This window comes from Heptranchias perlo, chromosome 4, assembly GCF_035084215.1.
Source record: "Heptranchias perlo isolate sHepPer1 chromosome 4, sHepPer1.hap1, whole genome shotgun sequence".
Lineage (NCBI taxonomy): Eukaryota > Metazoa > Chordata > Chondrichthyes > Hexanchiformes > Hexanchidae > Heptranchias > Heptranchias perlo.
Window position 1 is genome coordinate 110732069 of NC_090328.1, and position 26087 is coordinate 110758155.

Sequence of the window (26087 nt, forward strand, 5' to 3'; positions counted from 1 at the left end):
CAGCCTAACTGTACTCACTTTTCCTGACCTGGCTAAGTCATGAAATCTCTTTCTGCATTGGAGCCACGACCGGGGCGCCGTGCTTCTGCTGCTGACCTGGTCTGCCACCTCCAGCCACGCCTTCTTCGTGACAGAGCCAGATTTCTTCCTCCTGCCTGCTGGATAAAGCACCTCCCACTTGCTTTTCACTGCACCCAGCAATGTCTCCAGGGCAGTGTCGGAGAACGTAGGTGCTGCCTTGGCTCTGGAATGTTGCATGGTGATTGTCGCCTCCTTTCACCTTCAAAATGCATTGTTGGAGTGGCCCTTTAAATAGTGGGCTTTAAACGCGTCATGCGGATGCGCAGTACACCCGCTGAGCAGTTTGAGGACGCAAAACCCAAAAGTTCAGTTAAGTAGCTTCAATTTAGTCACAGTCAGTTGGGAAACCACACTCTGGGTTTCCCACCTGATTGTTGACCCCCTGCTAGGATCCCGCCGCCATGTTAAAAACGAGGCCCAAATTAAATTTGAACAGCTCATGAAGCCAGAATTCAGGAACATCTTGGAACTTTTGTAATATAATTACAGTAAAGCTTCAACAAATCAAAAATAAACATTCTTTTTGTTGCAAGACTTCAGGTAAGTTTAGAAGGGGCATTGTCTTAAAGCAAGTGAGCAACACACCTTGCTTCTTTACAAACTTTTAAAACAAATAGTGAATTGTAGCCAAAACACATTGCATCAGAGTCTCATTTCATTTTTACAACAAACATAAGACATCTACAAACAGAAAAAGGCTTGTCACATCCTTTTCATATAAGTAATACCCATTTAAATCATCTACCTCTTCCTTTCTCTTAGCTTCTTCGAGTGGCGTGGTTGATAACTGTCCCATGTTGAGGAAATTCTCAGGTTCAATCATCAATTTGTGTTTGGTTAATTGATCTCAGCCAGGGCTGAACTAGCAGCACTGCAATTGCTCTCAACATCTCTGGGATCGGGAGAAGAAAGTAAGCCAGGGTTCCCACTCGTGATGGCCCTGCAGTGACTCCTGCTGACAAGTGCACAGGTGCACATGTCCAGTGTGGACAGGATTGGGCTCAGCTGCAATGTCCTCCATGGGCAAATAGGGTGCCCCACTCACTGCCTGGGCTCACACATGAAGAATTAACACTTGAGCAAGGTACGAGAGCAGAGATTCCAAAACTGGGAGGCGCGCCAAGGTTATCGGGGCGGAGGAGTGGCTGGCCCAGAGGGAGAGCCACCGATACAGCCTCGCGTTGCCAGATGAGGTGGATTATGGGGCGATCTCAGCACAGCTCAGGATGTTTGAATCCCTGCCAATTTCTACAAGCGGACATTCTTCCCGTTCTGACGAAAGATCATCGACCTGAAACGTTGGGCGTCATTTTAGCACCCGCTATCGGGTGCGTTCCTGGCGGGGGGGCTCCGAAAATCGGAGAATCCCGGAGTGGGACCGGAGCCCGCCCCGAACCCGCACACTTCCGGGTTCCCCGCTGACACGCCGGCGTGCGGGCGCAACCCCCGCTGGTGGGAATCCCGCAGGCAATTAAAGCCAGCGGGATGCCACTTGAAAGTATTTGTTTAGGTATTTCAGGTCATTAACTGACCTGATTAAGGGATTATGTGAGGAGGGGTGGGATTTTAGAGCAAACTGGAACTGTTTCCCACACTCAAGGAAACACTCCCAGGTCAAATGGACGTGTTGCAGCTGTCAGCCTGTGGGGGGTGGTTGGGGGGGAGACCCTCACCCATTGCAGGAGGCCACTCTGTCATTTGGGACAAAGTTTGGCCTCCACCACCCTCCTCCTGACAGTCAAAATCACCAACCTGCACACTTACCCCGGTGTCCAGACACATGTACCTACCTTGCGGACCCCCTCAGATGTACATCTTGCGGATGGGGGCCGCCGTAGCTGCAGTCATGACGTCCTCGGAGGGCGAACAGCATCACCAGCCTCGCCATCCACGCCGTCCACCTCTGACACGTGGAGCTCCACAACAGAGTGCTGTGACACATCCACCTGTACAGCAGGAGGGAGGGCTACCGCAGAGAGAGATGCATCGCAGAGGGCACTACCCTCGCCACAGGGTCCACAGACCGAGGCTCAGCCTCCTGGACCTCTCTGAGACAGCAGTGCACACGGAGGCTCAGAGTCACTTGACATGTAGTCGTGGACATCTGCAGCCTCCTTCATACCGAGCTGCTCCTGGCTGGCCCGAGCACCATCTTCTTACCTGTCGCTGTCAAAGTCACCACTGCCCTCAACAACTTCTCCTCCGCATCCTTCCAGGGTGCAACCGGGGACATCGCCGATGTCTCTCAGTTGTCTGCGCAAAAAAGCCCTGCAAATACACCTACACCCACTCTGCAGTGACACAATGGGTGGCATCAGGTATGGGTCTTCATAGTGATCCTCAGGAAAGGGCATTATTGCACAAACCAGACAGGATTCGCGAAGACGTGGCAGTAGTGGTGCCAATATAATAAGTAATGTGAGTTGGTCAGAAATTAAATATAAGTAACACCCATGACAAACCCTCAAACACCCTTGTGCATCCCCTTCATGCTCACGACACGTTTGCCTTACGCTGCCTACTGCACATATGTGATGCATGCCCTGTGGCTGCAGCACAGGTAGTGGCAGGTTGAGTGAGGCTGGCCATGAAAGAGATGCACGAGAGGGTGAGTATGAGATAGAGCCATGAGATTGTATGAGGATTGGGTTGAGTGTTAGTGGCGGGATGAGTACTGGTGAGGTGAGTAGGTGCAGGTAAGATGAGGATGAGGTTTGAGTGGGTATGAGGGGTGATGTGACAGAGTAGTGTTGGCAGTGCTAAAGGAGATGTGGGGTGGGGGCAGTGATGTGGCAGAAAGAGTGTAGGGGAAAGACTACGTGTACTCACTTTGGCTGACCTACTGCGGTCATTGCAGCGCCTCCTGCACTGTGGGCGATATGTTGGTTGCGCTGGTGACCTCCTCTGCCACCTCGAGCCAGGCCTTCCTGGTGGCAGAGGCAGGCCGCTTCCTCCCGCCTGCCGGGAGGAAGATCTCTGTCCTCCCCCTCCTCCTCACCCCATGTATTGATACCTGGAGTGAGGCATCATTACACTGGGAGCAGCCTTGCCCCTGGGCTGCTCCATGCTGTATTTTTTCTATTTGTTGCAGCATCTGTCAGTGGAGGACTGCCCCTTTAAATAGAGCTCCTCCAGCTGACAGACTTTACTGGGCATGCGCAGTCCGCCCGACGTGCAGTTCAGCAGTGGGGAACCTGGAGGAGCAGGTAAGTGGATCCAATTAGTGGATTGGATGCTACAATCACGCGGGAAGCTGACAAATTTCACCGGGCGCATTGCCCACGCGCCCGATAGCCCCCCTGCCGAGAACCCGCAGCCCTGCTAACATCGGGCCCGTTAACTCTGTTTCTCCTCCTAACGATGCTGAGTCTTTCCAGCATTTTCTGTTTATTTCAGATTTCCAGAAGCCGCAGTATTTTGCTTTTATATTATTGGACCTATCAGAACTGTTTCTAGTGCAACAGCAATTGGTTACTTTGCACCAGAAGCAGCTCTAATAGGTCCAATCAAAACAATTTTGGGAACCTTGTACTAGGGGGTGGCCAGTACCCATAGACTCCTACTCCAGCAACTTCAGGAGAGTGGAAAAAATTGAAGGGGAGAAAAATAATCGTTGCAGTGGAGTTTTATCAAGCTCAAGTTTGATATTGAAAATTCATAGGAATTTGAATTATCATAGAGCCTGTTCCTTTAAATGGGTTCAATCACAACACTCAAAACTAAGCTTCCAACCAAAAGTTGCATTTTGTATGAACATACTCGTTAAGAACATAAAAACGTAAGAAATAGGAGCAGGAGTAGGCCATACGGCCCCTCAAGCCTGTTCCGCCATTCAATATTCATCAGCCATAAGGATGCTTCAAACAAAAGGAACTAACCTGCATTGCCATGTTACGGTGAGCTACGAGCCATTGTTCTCAGGCCTCATGACATAGGTCTTTCAGTCAGCAGGGTCATAAACTCAGCAACACATCTCTACATATTCCAAGACTTTGCTTTGTTGCCTCCAATTTTGCATCTCTCTAGTTTAATAGTTATCTAAATCTTCAAACCTAAATATTTTAATCTTGAACAGCATGAGTTGGGTTGGGTTGACAGATGCTCTACCACAGCACAAAACAGGCTAATGTGCTTTCTTTGTAATAAATTTGTCAGTGTCAGTAAGTTGGTCTGACTGACTAGTAAACACTTGAGGTGTTTGATAGCATTCAACAGATTCTCTCCGTTCATGATTCCTAAAACTTTCTTTGCTTAAAGTTTTTAGTGCTTAACCTTTTGACCCCGATATTAAACTGGGAAGAGAGCGGTGGGGGGATTGGGGTGGGTGCTGGGGGTTGGTGAGCAGGGAGTTTTGCAGAAAGGAAATCCAAAAGTAAGGTTTTCCCACAGGTCCTATTGGATTTAACGGTAGGACCTGTTTTAACATTTTTCAAACGTTTTCCTGCCCGATAGCCAGGTGGATTGATCGGCTGGCTGCCTGTCGGGCAGGAAAGCAGCAGGGGAGCCAATGCCAGGAGAGAGATTGCTACAAGCAGATGCTGGAAGACTGGAAAGTGGGTAAATGTTGATAATTATGTTTGTGCAGTTAGGGGTTGGGGTTGGACATGGTGGTGGGGGGGAAGGGTGTCTTGGACATCAGGTGGTGTCTCGGACATCGGGGGTGTCCAATTCCCTTTTAAAAGTTATTGAATCTGCTTCCACCACCCTTTCAGGCAGTGCATTCCAGATCATAACAACTCGCTGCATAAAAAAAAGGTTTTCACATCTCGCCTCTGGGTCTTTTGCCGATCACCTTAAATCTGTGTCCTCTGTTACCGATCCTTCTGCCACTGAAAACAGGTTCTCCTTATTTAGAGTATCAAAACTGTTCATGATTTTGAACATCTCTATCAAATCTCCTCTGAGCCTTCTCTGCTCGAAGGAGAACAACCCCAACTTCTCCAGTTTCTCCACATAACTGAAGTCCCTCATCCCTGGTACCATTCTAGTAAATGTCTTCTGCATCGTCTTTAAAGCCTTGACATCCTTCCTAAAGTGTGGTGCCCAGAAATGAACACAATACTCCAGCCTACAGTGTTTTATAAAGATTTAGAATAACTTCCCTGCTTTTGTACTCTATGCCTCTATTAATAAAGCGCAGGATCCCCTCTGCTTTTTAAATAGCCTTCTCAACTTGTCCTGCCACCTTCAAAGATTTGTATACATAAAACCACGGTCATCATTTTAGCACCCACTATCGGGTGCGTTCCTGGCGGGGGGGGCTCCGAAAATCGGAGAATCGCGGAGCGGGACTGGAGCCCGGCTCCAACCCGCTCACTTCCGGGTTGCCCACTGACGCGCCAACGTGCGCACGCAGCCCCCGCATGTGGGACTCCCGCAGGCAATTAAAGCCAGCTGGGTTCCACTTGAAGGTATTTATTTTGCTTGTTCAGGTCATTAACTGACCTGATTAAGGGATTATGTCAGGAGGGGTGGGATTTTATAGAAAACTGGAACTGTTTCCCGTACTGGGGGAAACACTCCCAGTTGAAATGGACGTGTTGCAGCTATCAGCCTGTGGCAGCTGCAAAGGTCCATTTGACAGGTGGTGGGGGGAGACCCTCACTCATTGCAGGAGGCCACTCTGTCACTTGGCACAAAGTTTGGCCTCCACCACCCTCCTCCTGACAATCAAAGTCACCAACTTACACACTTACCCCGGGGTCCAGAGACATTTACCTACCTTGCGGACCCCCTCAGATGTACATCTTGCGGATGGGGGCCGCCGTAGCTGCAGTCATGACCTCCTCGGAGGGCGAACAGCATCACCAGCCTCACCAGCCTCGCCATCCACGCCGTCCACCTCTGACACGTGGAGCTCTACAACAGAGTGCTGTGACACATCCACCTGTACAGCAGGAGGGAGAGCTACCGCAGAGAGAGATGCGTCGCAGAGGGCACTACCCTCGCCACAGGGTCCACAGACCGAGGCTCAGCTTCCTGGACCTCTCTGAGCAGCAGTGCACACGGAGGCTCAGAGTCACTCGACATGTAGTCGTGGACATCTGCAGCCTCCTTCATGCCGAGCTGCTCCTGGCTGGCCCAAGCACCATCTTCTTACCTGTCACTGTCAAAGTCACCATTGCCCTCAACAACTTCTCCTCCGCATCCTTCCAGGGTGCCACCGGGGACATCGCCGACGTCTCTCAGCCGTCTGCACAAAAGAGCCCTGCAAATACACCTACACCCACTCTGCAGTGACACAATGGGTGGCATCAGTTGTGGGTCTTCATTGTGATCCTCAGGAAAGGGCATTATTGCACAAACCAGACGTGATTCGCAAAGACGTGGCAGTAGTGGTGCCAATATAATATGTAATGTGAGTTGGTCAGAAATTCAAAATAAGTAACAACCATGACAAGCCCTCAAACACCCTTGTGCATCCCATTCATGCTCACGACACGTTTGCCTTACGCTGCCTACTGCACATATGTGATGCATGCCCTGTGGCTGCAGCACAGGTAGTGGCAGGTTGAGTGAGGCTGATCGTGAAAGAGATGCATGAGTGTGTGAGTATGAGATAGAGCCATGAGATTGTATGAGGATTGGGTTGAGTGGTAGTGGCGGGATGAGTACTGGCGAGGTGAGTAGGTGCAGGTAAGATGAGGATGAGGTTTGAGTGGGTGTGAGGGGTGATGTGACAGAGTAGTGTTGGCAGTGCAGAAGGAGGTGTGGGGTGGGGGCGGTGATGTGGGAGATGGAGTGTAGGGGAAAGAGTAAGTGTACCCACTTTGGCTGACCTACTGAGGTCATTGGAGCGCCTCCTGCACTGTATGCAGGTGGGCGATATGTTGGTTGCGCTGGTGACCTCCTCTGCCACCTCGAGCCAGGCCTTCCTGGTGGCAGAGGCAGGCCGCTTCCTCCCGCCCGCCGGGGGGAAGATCTCTGTCCACCCCCTCCTCCTCACCCCATGTATTGATACCTGGAGTGAGGCATCATTAAACTGGGAGCAGCCTTCCCCCTGGGCTGCTCCATGCTGTAATTTTTTCAATTTGTTGCAGCATCTGTCAGTGGAGGACTACCCCTTTAAATAGAGCTCCTCCAGCTGACAGATCTTACTGCTCATGCGCAGCCCGCCCGACGCGCAGCTCAGCAGTGGGGAACCCGGAAGACCAGGTAAGTGGATCCAATTGGGCTGCGATCGCGCGGGAAGCTGACTAATTTCACCGGGCGCGTTACCCACGCGCCCAATAGCCCCCCCCCCGCCGCAAACCCGCAGCCCTGGTAACATCGAGCCCCACAAGTCTGTCCTTACACCCCCTTTAAAATTACACCATTTAGTTTATATTGCCTCTCATCATTATTCCTACCAAAATGTATCACTTCACACTTGTCTGCATTAAATTTTATCTGCCATGTGTCTGCCCATTTCACCAGTCTGTCTATGCCCTCCTGAAGTCTGTACTATCCTTCACATTGTTTGCTACATTTCCAAGTTTTGTGTCATCTGCAAACTTTGAAATTATACGCTCCATACTCAAGTCCTGGTCATTATATCAAAAAGAGCAGTGGTCCCAATAGCAACCCCTGGGGAACACCACTGTATCCTTCCCTCAAGTCTAAAAAACAACCGTTCACCAATTTACTGTTTAGCTAACACTAAAACACTAATCACTAAAACATGGTCGCATCCCATGCCACCGTACACATTCTGGTATTGTGGGAGGACAATATTCTCCCAATCCTTTGTCTGGAATATGTAATTTGATTCAATCTGCTGCAAGTAATTCAAGTTCTCTGAACTGTGTAATTTGATCCAGTCATTGTGAGGGAGCCGACAGAGTTCAGACAAGGCGCAGCGCTGATACTACCAAGTTCAGAGAACACACAGCGCTGACACTACCAACTTCAGAGAACACACAGCGCTGACACTACCAACTTCAGAGAACACACAGCGCTGACACTACCAAGTTCAGAGAACACACAGCGCTGACACTACCAACTTCAGAGAACACACAGCGCTGACACTACCAAGTTCAGAGAACACACAGCGCTGATACTACCAAGTTCAGAGAACACACAGCGCTGACACTACCAAGTTCAGAGAATACACAGCGCTGACACTACCAAGTTCAGAGAACACACAGCGCTGACACTACCAAGTTCAGAGAACACACAGCGCTGACACTACCAACTTCAGAGAACACACAGCGCTGACACTACCAACTTCAGAGAACACACAGCGCTGACACTACCAAGTTCAGAGAACACACAGCGCTGACACTACCAACTTCAGAGAACACACAGCGCTGACACTACCAAGTTCAGAGAACACACAGTGCTGACATTACCAAGTTCAGAGAACACACAGCGCTGACACTACCAAGTTCAGAGAATGCACAGTGGCTAACACTACTGAGTTCAGAGAACATAAGAACATTAAGAAATAGGAGCAGGAGTAGGCCACGTGGCCCCTCGAGCCTGCTCCTCCATTGAATAAGATCATGGCTGATCTTCGACTTCAACTCCACTTTCCCGCCCAATCCCCATTTTCCTTGATTCCCTTAGAGTCCAAAAATCTATCGATCTCAGCCTTGAATATATTCAACAACTGAGCATCCACAGCCCTCAAGGGTGGACAATTCCAAATATTCACGACCTCTGAGTGAAGAAATTCCTTCTTATCTCAGTCCTAAATGTCCGACCCCTTATCCTGACAACATGTCCCCGAGTTCAAGACTCTCCAGCCAGGAGCAACATTCACTCATCATCTGCCCTCTCAAGCCCTCTTAGAATCTTATATGTTTCAATGAGATCACCTCTCATTCTTCTAAGCTCCAAAAAGTATAGGCCCAATCTACCCAATCTTTCCTCATAGGACAACCCTTTCACCCCAGGAGAACACACAGCGCTGACACTACCGAGTTCAGAGAACTCACAGCGCTGACACTACCGAGTTCAGAGAACGCACAGCGCTGAAACTATCTGGTAGTTTCAGCGCTGTGCGTTCTCTGAACTCGGTAGTGTCAGCGCTGTGTGTTCTCTGAACTCGGTAGTGTCAGCGCTGTGCGTTCTTTAAACTCGGTAGTTTCAGCGCTGTGCGTTCTCTGAACTCGGTAGTGTCAGCGCTGTGCGTTCTCTGAACTCGGTAGTGTCAGCGCTGTGCGTTCTCTAAACTCGGTAGTTTCAGCGCTGTGCGTTCTCTGAACTCGGTAGTTTCAGCGCTGTGCGTTCTCTGAACTCGGTAGTTTCAGCGCTGTGCGTTCTCTGAACTCGGTAGTGTCAGCGCTGTGCGTTCTCTGAACTCGGTAGTGTCAGCGCTGTGCGTTCTCTAAACTCGGTAGTTTCAGCGCTGTGCGTTCTCTGAACTCGGTAGTTTCAGCGCTGTGCGTTCTCTGAACTCGGTAGTTTCAGCGCTGTGCGTTCTCTGAACTCGGTAGTGTCAGCGCTGTGCGTTCTCTAAACTCGGTAGTTTCAGCGCTGTGCGTTCTCTGAACTCGGTAGTTTCAGCGCTGTGCGTTCTCTGAACTCAGTAGTTTCAGCGCTGTGCGTTCACCGGGTCTCCCTCTCCATTCTCCCCCAGGTCAGTTTCACAGCTCTCTTTACACTCACTGGGTCTCCCTCTCCATTCTCCCCCAGGTCAGTTTCACAGCTCTCTTTATACTCACTGGGTCTCCCTCTCCATTCTCCCCCAGGTCAGTTTCACAGCTCTCTATATACTCACCAGGTCTCCCTCTCCATTCTCCCCCAGGTCAGTTTCACAGCTCTCTTTACACTCACTGGGTCTCCCTCTCCATTCTCCCCCAGGTCAGTTTCACAGCTCTCTTCATACTCACCGGGTCTCCCTCTCCATTCTCCCCCAGGTCAGTTTCACAGCTCTCTTTACACTCACTGGGTCTCCCTCTCCATTCTCCCCCAGGTCAGTTTCACAGCTCTCTATATACTCACCGGGTCTCCCTCTCCATTCTCCCCCAGGTCAGTTTCACAGCTCTCTTTACACTCACTGGGTCTCCCTCTCCATTCTCCCCCAGGTCAGTTTCACAGCTCTCTTTATACTCACCGGGTCTCCCTCTCCATTCTCCCCCAGGTCAGTTTCACAGCTCTCTATATACTCACCGGGTCTCCCTCTCCATTCTCCCCCAGGTCAGTTTCACAGTTCTCTTTACACTCACCGGGTCTCCCTCTCCATTCTCCCCCAGGTCAGTTTCACAGCTCTCTATATACTCACCGGGTCTCCCTCTCCATTCTCCCCCAGGTCAGTTTCACAGCTCTCTTTACACTCACTGGGTCTCCCTCTCCAGTCTCCCCCAAGTCAGTTTCACAGTTCTCTTTTCACTCACTGGGTCTCCCTCTCCATTCTCCCCCGGTCAGTTTCACGGCTCTCTTTATACTCACCGGGTCTCCCTCTCCATTCTCCCCCAGGGTCAGTTTCATAGTTCTCTTTACACTCACCGGTTCTCCCTCTCCATTCTCCCCCAGGTCAGTTTCACAGTTCTCTTTACACCCACTCAGTTTTCTCTTTATTTTTATCCTTTCCAATGTCTCTTCTATATCCTCCTTTACTGTGACATTGGCAGCATCGTCTTCTTTAGTGTAGACTGATGCAAAGTATTCATTTAGTACCTCAACCATGGCCTCTGCCTCCACAAGATCTCCCTTTTGGTCCCTAATCGGCTCCACCCTTCCTTTGACTACCCTTTTACTATTTATATGTTTATAAAAGACTTTTGGATTCCCTTTTATGTTATCCACTAATCTATTCTCATACATTCTCTTTGCCCCTTATTTCCTTTTACAGTTCTCCTCTGTACTTTTTGTATTCTGCTTGGTTCTCTCCTGCATTGTAAGCCTAATATTTATCATAAGCCTCCTTTTTCTGTTTCATTTTAATCTCTATATCTTCAGTCATCCAGGGATCTCTGGCTTTGGATGCCCTTCCTTTCACCCTCATGGGAATGTGTCTTGTCTGTACCCGAACTATCTCCTCTTTGAAGACCTCCCAGACAATCTTTGATTCCAATCCACCTGAGCCAAACCCTCTTTCAACTCACTGAAATTAGCCCTCCTCCAGTTAAGTATTTTCACGTTTAATTGTTACTTTTCCTTTTCCATAACTACTCTAAAAATAATGATATTGTGATCACTGTTTCCCAAATGCTCCCCCACTGAAACATGTTGCACTTGCCCCACTTCATTCCCCAGAACCAGATCAGCATTGCTTCCTTCCTTGTTGGGCTGGAAACCTACCGATCAAGAACGTTCTCTTGTGCACATTACTGGAATTCCCCCCACCACCCCCCCGCCCTATTTGCCCTTAACATTGCTGTTTTCCCAGTCAAATTAGGATAATTGAAGTCCTCAATTATCACTAATCTATATTTCTTGCATCTTTCTGAAATTTGCCTGCCCAAAAGATGGAAAGTTAGTGTCCTGGAACCACTGTTGTTCACCAAACAGGGGACAGTTGTGAGTTGGGGAGAGCAGGAGTTGAGGTTGACTTTGGCTGAAGTCAGACCTGAAGCTGAGGTTGCTCATGCATGTGCAAAAAATATTGGGACCCAATGTCCATCCGAAGAATCTAAACTCCAGAAACAGCAAAAGATGAGCCTGAGACCTTAGAGAGGGAGGATAGTGTGGGGAAGAAGTTGTACAAATGAGTAAGCTATATGATTTTATTCCTCAAATTGTTGAATTATTTAGGTTTTTATGTTAGAAATGTTACTTTTAGGACTTGTACATGGCTCATTGGGGAATCAATGGCCACTTAAGGGATTTGGACTCCTTTTTTTCAAGAATGTGATTTAATTCCATTATTTTGCTGTAGATTTTTTGAAGGATAGTAAATGAAGTATACTTTGATATATTGTTTTTGAACCAATCGAAATGTTTCGCACCCTACAAATGTATTGAACATGTTAAATATGCACCACATGAAAAGATTCTTGTGATAGAAATTACAATGGATTTCTGCTGACTCAGGGATAAATGACCAGAAAAGTCCCCAATTTGATCCCAGATCCATTCTCAGATAGCTGATCTCAGCCAGGGTGGGCAGTATGTGTGTTACAACTGACCTTGCACCCTGTGCTAGCGAAGGTATCCCACTCCTGATAGCTAACCAATAATCGCTACTGGCATGTGCATTTGTAGATATTGGATGAAGACAGGATTGGGCTCAGCAGTGTTGTTCTCCGTAGCTGACTAGCCTTTTGATGTTCACTGACAAGGTTCACATATGAAGTATGGCCAATTAAGTGGGTTACGTGGGGATGCAGCAACTGCGGAACTGTATACCAGCATGAAATGCATTGTGAGAAAAATATTATACCCTCAGCAAAATAAAGAGAAATCTTCCCCTAGAGTCTCAGATTTCAAATGCAAGCTTTAGTTGACTGACTAGTTGGAGTGCGGGAGATTGTGTGTCTAGGAATCATTTGGTTCACATTTAACGATAGCCAATTAGCTATACCTCGTGCCAACTGTGATTGCAAAACATGGTGAGAATGTTAATTTAAAACTGCAGGCAGCAAAATATCCCAGAAATCTACTGCCTACTGTCTGAGTCAGTGGCAGTAATGATTGTGTAATGTCTTTTTTAAGAAAGGTCAGTGAAATTATCATACCCACAATTCTGCTGCAAACTGAATATGCAATCTTCATATTTACAGATGAAAGCTCCACTTACATGCATGAGTAAAGATGGATTTTGATAGCTTTAACATCTTAAAGAAAACCTTCATTCGCTCATCTGTCACTCATTCTGTGACTATTCTGGTTAAAAAAAAATAAGATTCCATTGCACTGATGGTTGGATAATACATATGGAAGATAAGGTTTTGGCTCAACTAACCCATTTTGCTTAATTACAAATGGTAAAAATTCAATATGAATGTGGCACTGTAACTGCTCCAGAGGTGACAGTATTTAGCAAACATTGTTATTCTTGTTTGCGTACTGGTTTGATAATGAGTTCTTTCTAATTTGAAGATAGCAATCTATCAGAGCTTGTACTGTAGTACAGTGCATCCAAGCTCCATTAAGGAGATCCATAGGATAATAGGGCGTGCATCACCTCCATAGACCACCCAGCCTTACCAAGCTATCGACCATGCAGGGGAACGGAGAGACGGTTACTATTCTGGTTTTCATCCTGGCTTCAGAGTAGTGCTGGCAGAGGCCTATGAATAGATCAGCTGCCTGTCTTCATGCCAAGTTATGGTGCACAGCCCGGGGAGACCGAGAGACAGATTGTTTTTAAACAAATGAAAACTAATAAAGAGCTAATTGTAGTATCATTTTCCTTACTGCAACAACATATATACTGATCGCTTTACCTAATCACAGACCTGCCTCTTCGTCAAAAACTTCCTTCACATCTAGAAATGGTGTAGTTTAAGCAGTAATTCGAATTCGGTGAATAGCTGATCAATTTAATATTTCTCTCCACTACAAAACCAATTACATTTCCAACTTACATGTCACGTAATTATTTTTGACAGATTTAGTAAATTCATTTTTTACTGGTGCTTTTCCTCTGCCTGCATTATTTTATTAGGTTTATAATCTGGATTAAACCAAACTCCATTTTGCAATTTACTGTATTTGATTTTCTTTTCAGTCTTCTCCCACAGCACAGCACTTTAAAATAAAATAAAGAGTATTAAATATTTTAGAAGGCTTTCTGAGCTCCATCATGGCTTAGTGAATACATGGAGTGCATGTGTGATACTGAGCTGCACTGTCCCAGATTCATCTCTGGTCTATGTTGATCATAGCCAGGGAGACAACCAGGATGCTACAGTTGAATCCTACTATCAAGTTTGAGTATGTGGACAATAGCTGATGATTGACCTGAGCTTCGTTACAATGCTTCCCCATCATTGTGGCCTTTGTCAATTAATCTCAAATTAAGAGCAACTTTGTGATTGATTAAGACAGCTGAGCTCATTCTACACACCATCCAGTCCCCAAAGTAACCCATCCTTTCCACAAAATTGCATTGTGTTGGGTGAAATGAAATGACATAGATGGCAGCTACAGACAAGTCTTGGACTGTTCCAACTCCCCACAGAGGGCAGTGCAAGTCCAGGAAGGCATAAATATATAAAGTTATGAAATATATATTTTAACAGCTCAGAAGTTGTAAACAAGAAATGGTATGCAGCCAATCAGTTGCTGTTAAAATGCATAGTTTGTATTGGGAGCACTAAGGTCACAGGTACAGGCTTATTTTTATCATGATCACCTGAGCACAAACCTAAAATCACTTAAAAGACTTTTAGAAACAGGACTACATTACTAAATACTATAGGATCTACTAATAATTACACTGTATTATTGCAGCAACTATTAACCTTTTGAGGGCATTGCATTTCACCATGAAAGCACATGAATGTTTAGCTTGTTCATATAATACCACAAATTAAAATGTGTTGCAAAATCTATTATGCCACATTTGTTAAAATGTGGAGATTTTTTCCAGTACTGTTAACTGGTAGAAAATAACAAACATGTTTTAAAAGCTCCACATTAGTTGAAGATTTAGAAATTCTTGTTTGCGTACTGGTTTGATAATGAGTTCTTTCTAATTTGAAGATAGCAATCTATCAGGGCTTGTACTGTAGCACAGTGCATCAAAGCTCCATTAAGGAGATCCATAGGATAATAGGGCGTGCATCACCTCCACAGACCACCCAGCCTTACCAAGCTATCGACCATGCAGGAGAACGGAGAGACGGTTACTATTCTGGTTTTCATCCTGGCTTCAGAGTAGTGCTGGCAGAGGCCTATGAATAGATCAGTTGCCCGTCTTCATGCCACGTTAATAGATCTAAAATGTAAACCTTTCCCCACTCCCATGATGGCTTAGCTGGTTAATCTACAATAGTGAGATTTTTTTCCTCTGTGTACAAACACCTCAGTGAGCCATGGAATAATTGATCCCTATTCTGTTCTGAGTTAGCTAACCTCAGCCTGAATGGCAGTAGGGTCACTGCAATTGGCCTCAGTGTCCTTGGATTAGGGAGAGGAATGTTAGCCTGGGTTCCTGCTCCTGATTACTACATAGTCACTTCTGCTGGAAATGTACATGGACAATGGACATCGGTTGAGAACAAGATCATGGTTGAATAACCTCAACTGGCTAGGCTTACAGGAGAAGAATGCCCACTTGGATGAGTCATCACAGGGTGACTGGTGCCTGTGAACCATACTCCAGCAAGAAGTCAACAATTTCAGGGGAGGACAGAAGGCAATGTAAGTCAAAAAAGGAGGATGAATTCCACCAACAGCCTTTGGGAGAAAACTTATATTGCCCATTGCTTCATCCTAGTTACCAATATTCAAAGCATGGAAATGCATAATTTAATTTGCCATGATAAGGTCACACAACTGACATGGTGACATATTCCAATAGAATTTACATCATGTCAGGTGATTAACAAATGCAATTTGCCAAATCATAGAATCATAGAATGGGTACAGCACAGAAGGAGGCCATTCAGCCCATCGAGCCCGTGCCGGCTCTTTGTAAGAACAATCCAGCTAGCCCCATTCCCCGTTCGTTCCCCGTAGCCCTGCAAATTTTTTACCTCCAAGTATTTATGCAATTCCTTTTTGAAAGCTACAATTGAATCTGCTTCCACCACCCTTTCAGGCAGCACATTCCAGATCATAACGACTTGCAGCCTAAAAATTTTTTTCCACATGTCTCCTTTGATTGCTTCGCAACCCCTCAAATAATGAAGCAGTCCGAGCCCGCATGCAGAAAGACGTGGACAACACCCAGGCTCCGGCTCATAAGTGGCAAGTAACATTCGCGCCAGATAAGTGCCAGGCAATAACCATCTCCAACAAGAGAGAGTCTAACCACCTCCCCTTGACATTCAACGGCATTTCCATCGCCGAATCCCCCACCATCAACATCCTGGGGGTCACCATTGACCAGAAACTTTACTGGACCAGCCACATAAATACTGTGGCTACGAGAGCAGGTCGGAGGCTGGGTATTCTGCGGCGAGTGACTCACCTCCTGACTCCCCAAAGCCTTTCCACCATCTACAAGGCACAAGTCAGGAGTGTGATGGAATACTCTCCACTTGCCTGGATGAGTGCAGCTCCAACAACACTCAAGAAGCTCGACACCATCCAAGATAAAGCAGCCCGCTTGATTGGCACCCCATCCACCACCTGAAACATTCACTCCCTTCACCATCGGCGCACAGTGGCTGCAGTGTGTACCATCCACAGGATGCACTGCAGCAACTCGCCAAGGCTTCTTTGACAGCACCTCCCAAACCCACGACCTCTACCACCTAGAAGGACACGAGCAGCAGGCACATAGGAACAACACCACCTGCACGTTCCCCTCCAAGTCACACACCATCCCGACTTGGAAATCTATCGCCGTTCCTTCATCGTCGCTGGGTCAAAATCCTGGAACTCCCTTCCTAACAGCACTGTGGGAGAACCTTCACCACACGGACTGCAGCGGTTCAAGAAGGTGGCTCACCACCACCTTCTCAAGGGCAATTAGGGATGGGCAATAAATGCCGGCCTCGCCAGCGATGCCCACATCCCATGAACGAATAAATTTTTTTAAAAATCACCTTAAATTTGTGTCCTCTGGTTCTTGACCCTTCCACCAATGGGTACAATTTCTCTTTACTTACTTAATCCAAACCTTTCATGATTTTGAACACTTCTATCAAATCTCTTCTTAACCTTCTCTGCTCTAAGGAGAACAACCCCAGCTTCTCCAGTCTATCCACATAACTGAAGTCTCTCATCCCTGGAACAATTCTAGTAAATCTTTTCTGCACAAGAATTGTGCCCAGAATTGGAACAATACTCCAGTTGTGGTCGAACCAGTGTTTTATAAAGGATTAATAGAACTTCATTGCTTTTGTACGCTATGCCTCTATTTATGAAGCCCAGGATCCCGTATGCTTTTTTAACTGCTTTCTCAACCTGCCCTGCCACCTTCAAAGATTTGTGCACATATACCCCCCAGTCTCTCTGTTCCTGCATCCCCTTTAGAATTGTACCATTTAGTTTATGTTGCCTCTTCTCATTCTTCCTGCCAAAATGTATCACTTTGCACTTCTCTGTGTTAAATTTCATCTGCCATGTGTCCGCCCATTCCACCGGCCTGTCTATGTCCTCTTGAAGTCTATTACTATCCTCCCACTGTTTACTACACTTCCAAGTTTTGTGTCATCTGCAAATTTTGAAATTGTGCCCCTTTTATTCCAGAGGCTTCAATTTTGCTGACAAGCCTATTATGTGGCATTTTATCAAACGCCTTTTGAAAGTCCATATACACCACATTAACTGCATTGCCCTCATCAACCCTCTCCGTTAACTCATCAAAAAACTCAATCAAGTCAGTTAAATACGATTTACCTTTAACAAATCCGTGCTGGCTTTCCTTAATTAATCCACACTTATCCAAGTGACTATTAATTTTGTCCCAGATTATTGTTACTAAAAGCTTTCCCACCACCGAGGTTAAACTGACTGGCCTGTAGTTGCTGGGTTTATCCTTACATCCTTTTTTGAACAAGGGTGTAACATTTGTAATTCTCCAGTCCTCTGGCACCATCCCCATATCTAAGGAGGATTAGAAGATTATGGCCAGCTCCTCTGCAATTTCCACCCTTACTTCCCTCAACAACCTAGGTTGCATCCCATCCAGACCGGGTGACTTATCTACTTTAAGTACAGCTAGCCTTTCTCGTACCTCCTTTTTTTCAATTTTTAGCCCATCCAGTATCTCAACTACCTCCTCTTTTACTGTGACTTTGATAGCATCATCTTCCTTGGTAAAGACAGATGCAAAGGGCGCTAAATTGGGCCGTGTAGCTCCCGTTCTTTCGGCGCTACACAGCCTCTCCGACATCCAAGATAAATCATGTAAAGTAGAGAGAGAATGGCTTCAATCAGTGTGCAACGCTGATTTAAAGTGATAGACACCATTTTGGGACTTAACGCCGACCATCTGAACGTGTGTTAGAGTGCCTGGAGGACCCCCCACCGGCGCTATTTGAAGGGACTATGCAGGATTTACAGGTTAGTGGCAGTATTATTGCTTCTGGCTGCCGAGACATTTGTAACTGTTTTCGGAGGTCTCCTATACTTGAATACTAGAACGCAGGGGCATAGCCTAACATTTAGATCCAGGACATGCAGGAGTGAAGTTAGGAAATGGTTCTACACGCAAAGGGTGGGAGACGTTTGGAACGTTCTTCTGCCGACGGCAGTTGATGCTAGCTCACTTGTGAATGTTAAATCTGAGTTTGATAGATTTCTGTGAACCAAGAGATATGGGGCTAAGGCAGGTATATGGATTTAGGTCACAGGTCCACCATGATCTCACTGAATGGTGCAACATGCTCGAAGGGCTAAATGCCACTGCCAATTGCTGCCCCCTCATATGCGCCACCTTCTCCTGCAAGAAAGCGGGACGTGTGTCTGGGTGATGTGCCTGTCAGTGTGTGTGGCCTGTGAGTTGTGGGTGGACGGCTTGCAACAGTGGGAATGTGTAAGGGTGAGAGGAAGCATCTGGTTTGAAGAGTTGAGTACTGATGGAAAGAGCTTGTTGGTATGTGGGTGAAGGGGGGTGTTGTGCGTGGTGCAGTTGGTAGGAGACGCCACTTGACAGTTGACCTCACTCACCTTGACCAAGCATTTCAAAGCATTGAGCTTCTTCCTGCACTGCATCCATGTTCATGATGCTGTGCACCTGGCATTGATTTCATTCCCCACTGCCTCCCACTGCCTTTTGGATATATGTCTGGCGGGCCTCTTGACCCCTCCACACCCCCCCCCCTCACCCTGTGGATATAGGATGTCTCTCCTTCTGTCCACCTCTTGCACCAAGATCTCTAGTACATCAGTAGAGAACCTCGGTACATGCACTCTCGCAGGCCTGGTACCAACTCAGATTGCTGAGATCTGGCATGCAGATTGGAGGATGTGGGATTTAGTAATGCGCAACCTTTATTCAATGTTTTAACATAACTCATCAGTGTGTAAACATAGGGATGGGATCTGCATCTGTGTTTTACGTGTGCGATGTCTGATCGCCGTTCAGACTCCGTGCAGACAGTAGACTGTTATTTTCAGCAAATAACAGTTACCAGCTACCTTTAAGAGATTTCTAAGAAACCTCCTTCCTTTAAGGGATTGAGCTCCCCTGGTGGTGGAAAATGCGAATTGCATTGATTCCACATGCAAGGCCTGCAGGTGATCAACGCTGATTGCAGGTGAGTCCTCTGGTGGGCTGAAACTTGTGTCCTGCCTGAGCAGGGGTCATTGGGCGCGGGGTAATAGCACGTCACGCTACCTGTGCCCAAAAACAGCCCCTATAGAATTTTTCCCCCAAAGTACTCATTTGATACCTCAGCCATGCCCTCTGCCTCCAGGCGTAGATCTCATTTTTGGTCCCTAATTGGCCCCACCCCCCCCTCTTACTTTTTAGTTGCCTATAGAAGATTTTTGAATTCCCTTTTATTTTAGCTGCCAGTCTATTCTCATACTCTCTCTTTGCTCCTCTTATTTCCTTTTTCACTTCTCCTCTGTACTTTCTATATCAGCCTGGTTCTCATTTGTATTATCAATCTGACATAAGGCATACACCCCCTTTTTCTGCTTCATCAAATCTCTATCTCTTTCCTCATCTATGGAGCTCTGCCTTTGGTTACCCTACCTTTCCCCCTCATGGGAATGTACCTAGACTCTACATGAACCATCTCCTCTTTAAAGGCCACCCATTGTTTGATTACAGTTTTCCCTGCCAATCCTTGATTCCAATCTACCTGGGCCAGATCCATTCTCAACCCATTGAAATTGGCCTTCCTCCAATTAAGTATTTTTACTCTATATTGCTCCTAGTCCTTTTCCATAACTAGTCTAAACCTTATGATACTAAGATCACTGTTCCCTAAATGTTCCCCCACTGATACTTGCTCCATTTGACCCACTTCATTCCCCAGGACTAGATCCAGCAATGCCCCCTTCCTCGTTGGGCCAGAAACATACCAGTCAAGGAAATTCTCCTGAACACACTTCAGAAATTCCTCGCCCTCTTTGCCCTTTACATTATTACTATCCCAGTCTACATTAGGATAGTTAAAGTCCCCCTTCAACTATCCTAATATAGTTCTTGCACCTCTCTGTAATTTCCTGCAAATTTACCCCTCTATATCCTTCCCACTAGTTGGTGGCCCAAAGAACACATCCAGTAGTGTAATGGCATCTCCATTGTTTCTTAATTCTAACCAAATAGATTCTGTCTTTGACCCCTCAAGGACATCCTCTCTCTCCAGCACTGGAATATTCTCCTTAATCAATACTGCTACCCACCCCCCTTTCTTTCCTTCCCTATCTTTCCTGAACACCTTGTATCTAGGAATATTTAGTACCCAATCCTGCCCTTTTTTGAGCCAGGTCTCCGTTATCGCCACTACGTCCTATTCCCATGTGGCTATTTGCACCTGCAGCTCACCAACCTTATTTACCATGCTTTGTGCGTTTACACACATGTACTCTAAACCTATCTTAGACCTTCTCGTATTCTCTCTTAGTCTGATCCCACCTAATACTGTACTATTTCTTACTCGTGTGCTATCTGTCTCTCCCAATTCTTTGTGCACCTTGTTTCTCCTTTCTAACGCTACATTTTGGTGCCCACCCCCTGCCAAATTAGTTTAAACCCTCCCCCACAGCACTAGCGAACCTCCCCACGAGGGCATTGGTCTCAGTTCTGTTGACATGCAACCCGTCCATCTTGAACAGGTCCCTCCTGCCCCTAAACTGCACCAAGAATCTTTTGAACCATGTCTCTAGCCACATGTTAACCTGCCTTATCTTCCTATTTCTGTGTAGTAATCCAGAGATTACTACCTTTGAGGTCCTGCTTTTTAACTTCCTCCTGAAACTCTGACCGTAAGACCTCATCCCTTTTCTTTCCTATATCATTGGTACCCACATGGACCACAACTTCTAGCTGTTCCACTTCCCCCTGCAGAATGTTCTGCACCCAAAATAATTTTCAAGATGACAGTACTCCTTTAAGACAAAAAGCAGCAAAATCAACACCATGCTGGATTGCTGAATTCACATCTCTGGGATCATGGAGGGTTAAGTCTCTGCAGCAATTAACTCCTCTCCCCATATCTCTGCTGCTTTTTCTCAGCCAAAATGACTGTTTATTGAAGAGCACATTTGTAATTAACTTCGCTATAAAAAAATCAAAAAGATTGCCTTTGCTTTTCTTAATTGGTGAGCATTCAACCACACTGAACACTGTCTGATCCTGTGACAGCTATTAACCTCAATCAGTCGGTCATGGAGCTCAGAGCTCCAAGCAGGGTTTTTGTTGTAGGGCCACTTTGACTCTTTGGGTGAGTAACCCCAGAGCTCCCATTCCTCCTTCTCAATTTGTACTGCCCAAGGTCGCTAACCATCCTGCTGGCTGTTTCATGTTAGGCACTTTCAGTTTTACTAACACACATTTTTCTTTCTATGAATGCCAAATTAAATGATCCAAATTTTTTATTAAACACCACAGAATAGTCCTTATAAATCTTTCCTTTTAAAGAAATGTATCTTTTTCTGCATTAGTACAAGGAAAATTCATGGTGTACAGTTTCTTTGAAATAGATTCTTTCATCTTGTTTTAAGAAACAACATTACATTTGCTGACAGTTGCCAACACTGACCACTTATATATTTAACAGTGTCAATCACAGAGAGTGCTGGGACCATACCACTGGGTAATCAGAGTCAAATGCACCACAACCGATTTGACACCTGTTATTGGGAAGGAATGTTAGGAAAACAAATTTAGAAGATTATATATTTAAAAATTTGAGCAGCAGTACAGCATCATTCAGTACCACAGAACAACCATTATAGGGGAGAGGGGCAGCATCATTCAGTACCATAGAACAGACAGCTAAAGGGGAGAGGGGCAGCATCATTCAGTACCATAGAACAGACAGCTAAAGGGGAGAGGGGCAGCATCATTCAGTACCATAGAACAGACAGCTAAAGGGGAGAGGGGCAGCATCATTCAGTGCCACAGAACAGACAGCTAAAGGGGAGAGGGGCAGCATCATTCAGTACCATAGAACAGACAGCTAAAGGGGAGAGGGGCAGCATCATTCAGTACCATAGAACAGACAGCTAAAGGGGAGAGGGGCAGCATCATTCAGTACCATAGAACAGACAGCTAAAGGGGAGAGGGGCAGCATCATTCAACAACAACAACAACAACAACAACTTGCATTTATATAGCGCCTTTAACGTAGTAAAATGTTCCAAGGCACTTCACAGGAGCGATTATCAAATAAAATTTGACTCTGACGCACATAAGGGGATATTAGAACAGGTGGCCAAAGGCTTGGTCGAAGAGGTAGGTTTTAAGGAGAGTCTTAAAGGAGGAGAGAGAGGTAGAGAGGTGGAGAGGTTCAGGGAGGGAATTCCAGAGCTTAGGGCCTAGGCAGCTGAAGACACAACCACTAATGGTGGAGTGAATAAAATCGGGGATGCGTAAGAGGCTAGAATTGGAGGAGCGCAGAGATTTCGGAGGTTTGTAGGGCTGGAAGAGATTACAGAGATAGGGAGGGTAGAGGTCATGGATGGATTTGAAAACAAGGATAATAATTTTAAAATCAAGATGTTGCCAGATTGAAGCCAAAGTAGGTCAGCATGTACAGGCATAAAGGGCGAATGGGACTTGGTGCGAGTTAGAATAGGGGCAGCAGAGTTTTGGATGAGCTCAAGTTTATGGAGGGTGGAAGATGGGAGGCCAGTCAGGAGAGCATTACCATAGTCATGTCTAGAGGTAACAAAGGCATGGATGAGGGTTTCAGCAGCAGGTGAGCTGAGGCAGTGGCAGAGATGGGCGATGATACGGAGGTGGAAGTAGGCGGTCTTGGTGATGGTGCAAATATGGGGTCGGAAACTCAGCTCAGGTTCAAATATTATGCCAAGGTTGCAAATAGTCTGGTTCAGCCTCAGTTAGTGGCCAGGGAGAAGGATGGAGCCTGTAGCCAGGGAACGGAGTTTGTGACGGGGCCCGAAGACAATGGCTATGGTCTTCCCAATATTTAGTTGGAGGAAATTTCTGCTCATCCAGCCATGGTTATTTGGCTGTTCAATTCTAAGTTTTAAATTTCCTTTAAGCTCCCGCAGTGGCTCGGTTGATATTTTCACTATTGTAGAACTGGACAAACAGAGTAGGATGTACCAAGGTTTGATCCCAAGTTAGCCGATTACAGCCAGGTTGATGATAAGGGTGTTACAAATTGCCTCAGTGCCACTGGCCTAGGGAGGGGGAAAACCTGACAGTGTTTCTGCTCCTGTACTAATATCCAGTGACCCCTGCCAGACCACAAGTTTGTGTGGACGCCAGGAACCTGCTCAGCTGTGCTGTTTCCCATGTTCATATCGGCTGCCGATACCATCTCAGTTCACATACAAAGAATGGCCAAGTGGATGCAGTACCAGATGGAGTTTGGCACCTGTGGAACCTGAACCCGGACATCAGTAAAGGACATGAGGGAAGAAAGTCAAGGGAAAAAAATAATTTTTTAAAATTGCACTGTTTTATTCTGACTTTCCCAGTGACTGAAGAAGCTTAGTACAGTAAATTATGTAAACTGCTCACCACCTGGCTGAGAGGGAAGAGGAGAGTCTCAGCTGCTCAGGGTAGTGATGACAAGAGTTAAGGCAGGGTGCCAGCTTGCACTTCAGACTTTTAACAACCTACTCCAGAAGGTATCTATGTCAGCATTCATACTGTTAAAAGAAAACCAAATAAGGCATTCATTTGCCTGTGCTTGCTTGCTGCAATTAAAAGAGCAGCACCTTCAGAAAGAAAATGTTGAGAAATCCTTTTTTTCTTTCATCTACAAGCGCACTATGTGAAGATGCAAATCACCCGACAAAACATCACGTCCATTTTGTGCTACGGCTTGCTATAAACAATGTAAGCTACTCTGTCCCAAATCAAACAAGGGTTAAACAAACACTTTTGGAGATAGTATCCGTTGGTGGAAATGCAGACAAGTGATGATTGACTACAGCATTTCAAAGCTACAAGTTACTTGTACTTGTAACTTCTTGTACAAGCTACTTCTCAACTGTTTTACAGAGAGGGCAGGGAATCAGAGAGAAAAAGGGAAAAACAGCAAAGAAATTTGGGGGTGGAGCCAAAAGGTTAGTCTTAAGCATAACTTTTGAAAGCAGGGAGGGAGGTGGTCAGGTGTTGGGATTTAGGGAAGGAGTTCCAAATAACAGAGTGAAAGACTAGCCACTGATGGTGGAGTGGAAAATGAAGGGTAGTCTGGTATCGGAGGAGCAGAGTGCACAGCGAGACATATAGTTGGAGGAGATTACTGAGGTCGGGTGGGGCAAGGCCATGGAGGGATTTGAAAACAAGAATGGACCACAAATTAATTGGAGCTTGGAAAGGACAGGGACGAAGAAAAGTGGGACTGTGAGGGTGAGGATGTGGGCAGTGATGTTCTCAACGAACATAATTTGTGGACCGTGGAGGCTGGCTAGACAAGACTGCATAGAGGCCAGCTAAGCGAGTCTCCGTGGAGGTGAGCTAGAGACAGTGTTAGAGAAGGCATGCCTCGGGGTGATAAAGTAAGCATTAGGATTTTATCAGCGGTGAGGAAAAATAGGGGTGAAGACAAGCAATGTTCCAAAGATGGAAGAAAAAACAGATGCAGGAAGGAGGCTCAATTGAAACTCAAGCAGCAGATTTCATACCTCACGACTTAGCTCGAGGTCGTAGTCAAGGAGATTGATGTAACAAAGGGCAGAGGCATGTAGTTGCTGGTAAGATCCAATGGAATGGTTTTGGTTTTTCCAAAATTAAGTTGGAGGAAAATTTGGCTCACCTTATCTTAAAGTGGCAGATAAATAGTTGAAGAGAGCAACAGCGGTCTTAGGATCCATGGAAAGGGCAGATATATAATGCTGGGTATCATCAGTGCACAAATTAGCCCTATGCTTGCTGATGATATCGCCAAGCGGTAGTATATAAAATGAAGAGGAGAACCGAGGAACACCGAACATGGGTATATGAGCATGGGAGAAGAAAACAAAGGAAAAGATATAATTTTGTTGCAGAACCAGGACAAATCTTCATGAAGTTGGACTTTCATAAGAGACATTGGAAGAGGATGAAGTGATTGATATTGTTGAAAGCAGCAGCCAGGTTGAGGAAGAAGAGAGACGAGTCACACAAGGTGTCATTTGTGACTTTGATTATTGCGGTCTCAGATCAGTGGGCATTGCAGATGCTGAATTGGAAGCTTCTCAAACAAGGGCGAGATGGGAGCATTGTTACAAACACAAACGTCTGCTCAATAAACATCATGAATTCAGTGAGAAAAACCACATCCCTTGTCCAAGTGTATCCAATGAAGGAACCTTTCAGTACCAACAAGTAACCAGGAGAGACAGCAGCCTTCCCGACCCCACAACACACACAATTAGAAACCACACTCTGGATAGAAAGCACCCATTACACACGCACACTCAGGCATATGCACACACAGCACAATTAACTGGAAACTCAAAACCTTGGATAGAGAACAGTTCTCCCTCCCCCATATATATCAATCATATATTAAAAAGTGAGTGGTCTCAGCATTCCAGAAGCATTGTAACAATAGATGGCACTATGAACATAACATGAATAAATTATTGTAATTTGATAGCCTGAAACTACATCCTCAGTAACCCCCAGGTAGCCCTTTTAGACAAAGTTCCCAGTTGCAGTATCCCAGGAACTGACCAAAGACTCCAAAGCCCAAACCAAACCTGATTAATTGGAATACATGAGATAGCAATCAATGTTAAGAATTTGTTAAAAAAATATTTACTGGCTTAGTGTAGTCTTTTGGCAGAAGTACTGAAGATGGCCGCGGAGCTGAAGAATGACGGAATTGGCGAAGAAGAGCAGCAAAAATAGGAGCAATTATATTAATAAAAAGGCATGAGTA

The 26087-nt window shown here is 46.1% G+C and overlaps 1 protein-coding gene across 1 annotated transcript in view; it reads left to right on the forward strand.

Moving 5' to 3' along the window:
- The first annotated feature begins 333 nt into the window (after positions 1 to 333).
- The window catches only part of LOC137320663 (putative nuclease HARBI1), a 56983-nt gene continuing 31229 nt past the window's right edge, over positions 334 to 26087 (forward strand). Inside the window, exon 1 of the mRNA XM_067982342.1 lies at positions 334 to 395. Coding sequence (XP_067838443.1) covers positions 334 to 395 — 62 coding nt within the window. The remainder of the gene's footprint in view (positions 396 to 26087) is intronic.